The sequence below is a fragment of the Pecten maximus genome, unplaced genomic scaffold (assembly GCF_902652985.1).
Source record: "Pecten maximus unplaced genomic scaffold, xPecMax1.1, whole genome shotgun sequence".
Taxonomy (NCBI): domain Eukaryota; kingdom Metazoa; phylum Mollusca; class Bivalvia; order Pectinida; family Pectinidae; genus Pecten; species Pecten maximus.
Window position 1 is genome coordinate 5,865 of NW_022980742.1, and position 7,429 is coordinate 13,293.

The 7,429-nt window shown below is 35.9% G+C and overlaps 1 protein-coding gene across 1 annotated transcript; it reads right to left on the minus strand.

Moving 5' to 3' along the window:
• Window positions 1-929: 929 nt before the first annotated feature.
• On the minus strand, window positions 930-6,690 carry LOC117319658 (dynein regulatory complex protein 9-like; the record flags this gene model as incomplete). The annotated part of the gene is given in 7 exon segments (XM_033874436.1): window positions 930-1,389; window positions 1,833-2,066; window positions 2,715-2,789; window positions 3,640-3,883; window positions 4,729-4,857; window positions 5,493-5,737; window positions 6,563-6,690. Coding segments are annotated over 7 exon segments (1,166 nt in total), but the record flags the coding sequence as incomplete, so codon positions are not given.
• Between the last annotated feature and the right edge of the window lie 739 nt (window positions 6,691-7,429).

Consider the following 7,429-nt stretch of genomic DNA (forward strand, 5'->3'; position numbering starts at 1 on the left):
AGTGTCCTGTGAGAGTTTTTTCACGCCCCGCAATTCGTTAAGTGATATTAAGACAAACAGACAGATACAATGTGATGACCCAAGCCCAAGGACACCGTATCTCAAAGTGACCATACTGTTAAATCTGCTGGTCATCTCCTCTGTTGTTGTCACTCTGTGAGAGGGGTGAATTTGGGCCTATGGGGGAAAAACATAAGGCCAGCTTCCACGTACATGTGTCGACCATGTTTATTTTTCTTCATCTCTATTCTAAACAACAAAACATAGGCCGGACGGACTAATTCCGGAATAAAGTACAAACTAAGAAATAAATAAGAATGAAATGGAACTAAAATATCCGGAAAAAGAGTTATCTACCCTTTGACCGTACATGAAATAGATAGAGATCTCACCGACCAGTATTAGCATAAACATAACACTGTAAAGGAAATACATTGATCAGGTTAACACCATAGGTCAGGTTTTTAGCTGCCACCAATGTTATAGCTAGTGCTTTTAAAATGCCATGACATTTCCTAGAGTGCTGACAGTGAAGATGAGTGTTTGGTTTGGTTTGTTTTTGTTTAACATCCTATTAACAGCCAGGGTCATTTAAGGACGTGCCAGGTTTGGAGGTGGAGGAAAGCCGGAGAACCCGGAGAAAAACCACCGGCATACGGTCAGTACCTGGCAACTGCCCCACGTAGGTTTCGAACTCGCAACCCAGAGGTGGAAGGCTAGCGTTAAAGTGTCGGGACACCTTAACCACTTGGCCACCGCGGCCGAAGATGAGTGTTACATGTAACCTCTAGATAACTGAGGATGAAAATCAGTTTGAGCTATATCAAACTTTTAAATGTCAAGTGTTAATTCTGCGAGTACCAATAAACAACGAGATTCTATATTGTAACAATACATTTAATTAAAGATGTATATTGAATACATTACACATTTTCTCTGGTGAGATTTATTTACATAATTGGTTTTTTTTTGTTTTGTTTTTTTAACCAACAATGATACTGATAACTCGTTGGAAATACAGTTAAATTTGTACTTTTGTAGCCCAAACATCTGTGTTATTTTTCATCAGTATATTTTTTGTTTCTGAGTTTAGTACTTTTGTAACCCAAACATCTGTATTATTGTCATCAGCATATTTTTGTCTTTAGGTGGTTTACATTTACAATGTCAAATATATATTTTCTTCAGATATTCCTAGTTCACATAGATTTGTAGTCACACTTGACCGAACATGTGGACATCAGTGTCCAAGCCCGGCTGACTGGGATAGTTGATAGTCTACTTCTTCTTTTTGCCTTTCTTTCCTTTCTTTCCCTTCTTCCCTTTCTTCTTCTTACTGTATGGTCCAAAACCTTTACGTACCATGACACCCCTCCACCAAGCTTGGACCTGTAACATACACAAAGACAATTGTAAAATATGAAATAATAGTTCGAAGTTAACGACAAATCACATGTCAACTTGAAGTGATTTTTTCATAAGGAAATACGTTTTTAAAATGACTTTTAATGGGATAAGAAACAGTCATAAAAGGCTCTCTCCTGAGAAATAGATTTCCAAGTGAAGGTCAGACCTACATTTGAGTAAAAATTATATATCTTTACCTTACACTTTAACCTGCACCCTTAAACACTTCTGATTTTATGTTTTAAATTCTGTCTACAAACAGGGACCCATTTCAGTTATCACTGCAGACAGAACCTTGTCCAGACAACTCATCTATATTTCCACCTAAGTTTTAGAGTGGTCTACCAATTATGATTTTTGATTTTTAAGGAAAAGATTTTATTTGATCTGGGGTTAACTGTAGTGAATTTGTTTACAAAATTTACCCTGATAGCAGCCTTGAGTTCGATAGCCTCCTGGTCTGCCTTGCGGCGGGCCTTTTCCTTCTCTATACGGTCCTCGACTACCACCTGTTCATACTCCTTATACTGCTTGGTCAGCTCCTGAAGGCGGTCAAGGTCCTTGGCCTTGCTGGCCTTCAGGACGTCCAGCTCATGTTGTTTGGCCTCCACATCTTTATCATATTTTGTTAACCAGTAATCAACCTTTTTCTCCAGTTCCTATCAGGGTGTGAGAAATGAAGAATTAACTAGAATCATGGTAAAGTGACCTGTTAGGTTGTTTAAACAAATTCAGATCATTTTTCCCCAAGGAAAATTACTTCTAGCGGATCATTCTTACCTTCATAATTTTATAAATGTAAAATAAAATTTTATTGATTTCTGAATTTTTGAAAATCAACCTGCCTCCATTGTCCTATCTGTAACTTCATACAAGAATTATTTGCAATCATTGACAAATTAATTAACTTGAGGACATCACATCAGCGTGATTAGCTTACCTTCTCATTAGATACCAAAAGGTGTGTCAAGGTGTTCACAAACTCGCATAGTATCTAGTCGAGCAGGTGTTACATTAACTGCAGCTAGGTTTATATAAACCTTTTGACAGTGAGGAGACATTAACTGACTCTAGGTTTATATAAACCTTTTGACAGTGAGGAGACATTAACTGACTCTAGGTTTATATAAACCTTTTGACAGTGAGGAGACATTAACTGATGTTAGGTTTATATAAACCTTTTGACAGTGAGGAGACATTAACTGATGTTAGGTTTATATAAACCTTTTGACAGTTGCATGGCTAGGGTTCAGCGACGTTTAGGGCCCTTAAACCCTAACCCTGATGGAGTAAGACGAAATCCTTACCTCCTGGTGGGTCTTCAGGTATGATTCTATCTCAATGTTACAACGGTTCTCTTCATCAATCTTGTGCTTCAGTTGCTGAAAATGCAAATTACACTATTTAGTGATAATTCATTTTCAAATGGTCACATTTACCTTATATATAAGGCAGACAGTAATAGCGGACGTAAAACCCATAAATAAATAAATAAAAAGTATTGTTTTATCAAAATATATTACAAATATAAAACAATGTTATAAGAATGCAGAAAATACTTTTACATCAATTGATTATACAGCCTCATGACTTGTCAATCAATTGTATTGCTGTTTCCCTTCTTGGATCAGGAACCAATGCCAATTTGTAAAGGTTGAAAGTCATGACACAACAAGTCATTTAAAAGTAGTAAAGCCAAATTTCACTACTTTTTTCTTTCAATTTTAAATCAACACTATTTTTCTACAAAAGCCTTTTACATTAAATGTGATAAAACAAATTTTGTGCACATTTTATGTTTCTGGAAATATTTGTTTGTTCTGGTCCATTTTGTTCTAGCTGGTTGGGTTACATTAAATTCACTGCAATTCATCTCTCTACAAAATGACATTGTTTTTTTGTTTGTTTGTTTTTTTGTTTGTTTTGTTTTGGACTACCAAAAGTGATAGGCTGTACAGATACAATAGAACAACAATATGGTATTTTATGTAAATAATGTTTTGGGTAAAAAAAGTTCTCATCTACATGTATTAATATATTTAAGGTTGATGCATATGTAATACTAGATTTAGGTATTCCTGCTCTCAAAACTTCTGTGACATCGAAGGGCAACAGAAAATCCAAATTTTCATATAGGGGTCACTCTTGGAGCCAACACCAAACATCTATCTGTTAAAGTGTCCAAAGTCTGTAGGTGGGGTCAGAGGAAACTCTGACTAACATTTGACTTACCTCTATCTCAGTCTGTAGCTCACGCTCTGACAGTTGGCAGCGTTTCTGAGTCTGGGCCACAGCGACTTCGGCTGACTTCTTTGTGTACTTTCCCTCCATGTTTGTTTTCGCCTTCATCTCCTGAAGCTGATCCTTGTAGTGGGCGATCATGTTGTTACGCTGTTGTAACTCCACCTCCTTCTCCTTTTTAATGTCTTGAAGTTGTTTGTTGAGCAGCTTCACTCGCTTACGGCCATTTTCCTCTCTACAAACACAGTACGATAATAAGATACGACAGTTATACATGTAAAGTGCAGTAGTTGATTTATAAAATCTCTATAATGACTGCTTTATATGTGTGATACTTGTTGAAGTGAAATACAATGTAGGAAAGCATATGTTAATTTTATTCTTTGTTCATCAGAGTTCATTAACCTGTTCATAATATTCAAAATAAATTATGTTAAAAAATAAATACATAAAAACTTTGATTAAAACATGAAAAATTTGTCACATCTATTCTACTGAAGGTACCGATTCTGTGAATAAGTAATTAAGTTCTTAACCTTTACAACCTGAATAGCCATTATGATAATTAAGTGAAAACAAAGTCCCTCCAGGGGAACTTTTATGTTACCAGTTTTGTTCCTCTATCAGGCCTCAGCATGACTACCATACTTATCCTTAAATAAGCCTCCTCCCCAGACATAATATTTTGGTACCAAATTTATCCTAAAATAAGTCCCTTTCCCATGTTAAATCTATTGTACCCACCAAAACACCACACCCCCAATTTCAATTTGTAGGTAGGGGCTTATTTGAGAGCAGGATCTTATTTGAGGGCTGGGGTTTATTTGTGAACATGAGGTTATTTGAGGGCATGGTTTTATTTGAGGTCATGGATTTATTTGTGGGCATGAGGTTATTTGAGGGCATGGGTTTATTTGTGGGCAGGGGTTTATGTGAGGGCAGAGGTTTATGTGAGGGCAGGGGTTTATTTGTGGGCATGAGGTAATTTGAGGGCAGGGGTTTATTTTGTAGGCAGGGGTTTATTTGTGGATAATTAGCCCATCAGTCCGAGTTCTCATCCCGTACACAACAGTGACTTACTTGAGAATAGTATCCTGGAGTCTAGCCTTACGCTCCTTCTGTAGACGTACCGCTTCCATCAGGGCCTGAAAGCTACAGTTCTGGATAAGTTCGGATAGGGTATCGCTCATTACTCCCTCCAGAAATCCTCTGAAAAAATTAGAAATTTCATCAATAGTCCATGCAATTAAAAAGCTTGCGAAACAATAGTCATTTCTTAATCGTATAAAGAAAGTATACCAAACGTATAACGAATGTATAACAAAATAGTAACTCTTTTAGTTGTTTTTTTTAAATAAGAAAAAAAAAAATCTTATCTGGTATTTTCATTCGTCCATTTTTTGGGCAGTTTTGTTACTTAATGAATGAAAATGTTTTCAGAATTTTACTGTTTAACTAAGGCTGCTTTTACTCAGATGGACGAAACATTCAAGTGTTTAAAAACTGAACAACATGTACAGACTGGGAACACAGCTGGTGTTAGGAATTTTCAGCAACAAGCCAATAAGGAATTCCTGTGATTCCTATCCCAGACTAACATTAGTAATTTAGTAAGTACTGGTAATTTGATATTCAGCAGGCATGAAAAAAGAAACAAATTTCAATTATGAATTTCAATTTTGTGGTAAACTCTGGAATGACGATTTTGCAGCTCTTCGTGTAACATTACTAGCATCCATCACTGATACACACTGTGGATTTGCTATTTATTCATATGACACTGAAACCATTTCAACAATATCACACAGCTTAGCAATAAGATAAAATGTGCCTGAAATACCGACCTGTCTGCCTGAATCTTGGCTGTGTTATCACTTGTAAGTGGGTTCTGGCGTAAACTTCGTCCAAAAACATGTGTACTATTTCGAAGGTCACGTCCAGCATCCATAACTTCCTGTTCCACTTCGCTGAGTTTTGCAGCATTTTTGGTGGTGTTTCGGAGATCAAGTTTTTTGGAAAGAATTGTCTGGTATTTAAGTTCGAGCTCTTTCTGCCCCATCACCAATTGATTAAGTTCATTCTGAACCAACTGTCAAAACAAAAACAACAAACTGACCTTAATCTTAAAATATTGTGTAACAGATGTCTCAAAACAAAGCCCTACCATGCAATGCCATTAAATCTTCATATATGTTTGTATACAATATTTATCTTCAAGGAAGCCCCCTGTGTAAAATGTTGGTATTTAGGTTTGAGGACGCTTTTTTTTTAACCACTTTCATTCTAAAAATTTATGATTCTGCCCAAATGAAACATGTTTGTGGGCCAGGATTTATTTGGAGGTAAATATGATGTATATTTACAAATGTTTAGCAGTTCTTCACAATACCATTGGTAAAGATATGTTCACAACTTCATGGCATGTCCAGCATGGTTTGCCTTCTAAGTTAAGGAGCTGGCATGACTAACCTTGGCGACCTTAAGCTTGAAAGGGGTCATCTAAAAGCATCAAACTTATTCTCATTAGGAATGTAATGTTATCTGGCTCAAATTTGCCCTTATACAGGTGTTAGCCAAGAGTATATTAAACTTGCCCTTATAAGGAGTTGTCTAAGAGTATATTAAACTTACCAGTTACCCTTATAAGGAGTTGTCTAAGAGTATATTAAACTTACCAGTTAACCTTATAAGGAGTTGTGTAAGAGTATCAATCTTGCCCATCTAAGAAATTGTCTAAGAGCAAACTTGCCCTTATATGGCATTGACTGATGCATCAAGCTTGCATGCCTTTAATTATAACGAGATGTTTCTGAGCATTGAGAACATCAAATATGCCCTTATAAGGAAGTATTTTAAAGCATTAATCTTTTCCTTATAAACATCAGACTTGCCCTCATAGTGCATTATAGCTTACCTCTACAGCATCAAACCTGCCCTCATAAGCGGCAGGCATAATACGTCCCAGGACAGAGAGCTGGTCCACACAATCCTCCAGAATGGTGGCCACATGGATGGCTGACGTGCCCTCCAACATCCTGACACCTGGAATGAGGATTATACTAGCTGACAAATCAACCCAATAAAGATAATGATAGCATTAAAGATGTTGCATCACAGAAGTGTATTTAAGGATTACAATCAATTATTTTTTCTGTTATACAGTCATAACAGAAAAAACTGGAGTGTACTCTAAATAAACCGCGAAGCGGTTTATGAAGAGAGTACACTCCAGTTTTTTATGTTATGACTGTATAACAGAAAAAATAATTAATGTTAATTCTTATAATTTAATTTCGTCTTATACACACCAAGATATTTCACTTTCTTTAGCGAACTCTTTTCTGTGATAAATTATTACGCAACGTCATCAGCCAATCAAAAATGACGTTACATTTCGCAACGTCAAAAATTTTGTTATGGAGGTATAACAAAATCATTTCGGCCAATGAAAATGTGCGTTTCATACAAAATTAAATTATACAGTGATTCTCACAAAAATACATAAAACGGAAACAAAGATATATCTCTAATTAACATCAAGAAATATGACAAACAATAACAGCATACTAAAACAGTTTTTAAAGCCCAAAGCTACGTATCAAATATAGAGACCATGCACAGTAGAATTTCTTCCAGATTCGATGAATCATTTAAATTTGTTATTTTTAAATTCAAGAAAAGCTAAAACTTTTCAAGGCTGGTAATTTAAGCCTCAAGTATACATACGTACTGTTGGAATATAAACATATCCCCAAGTCTATTCTAATCATTACAATCGTTG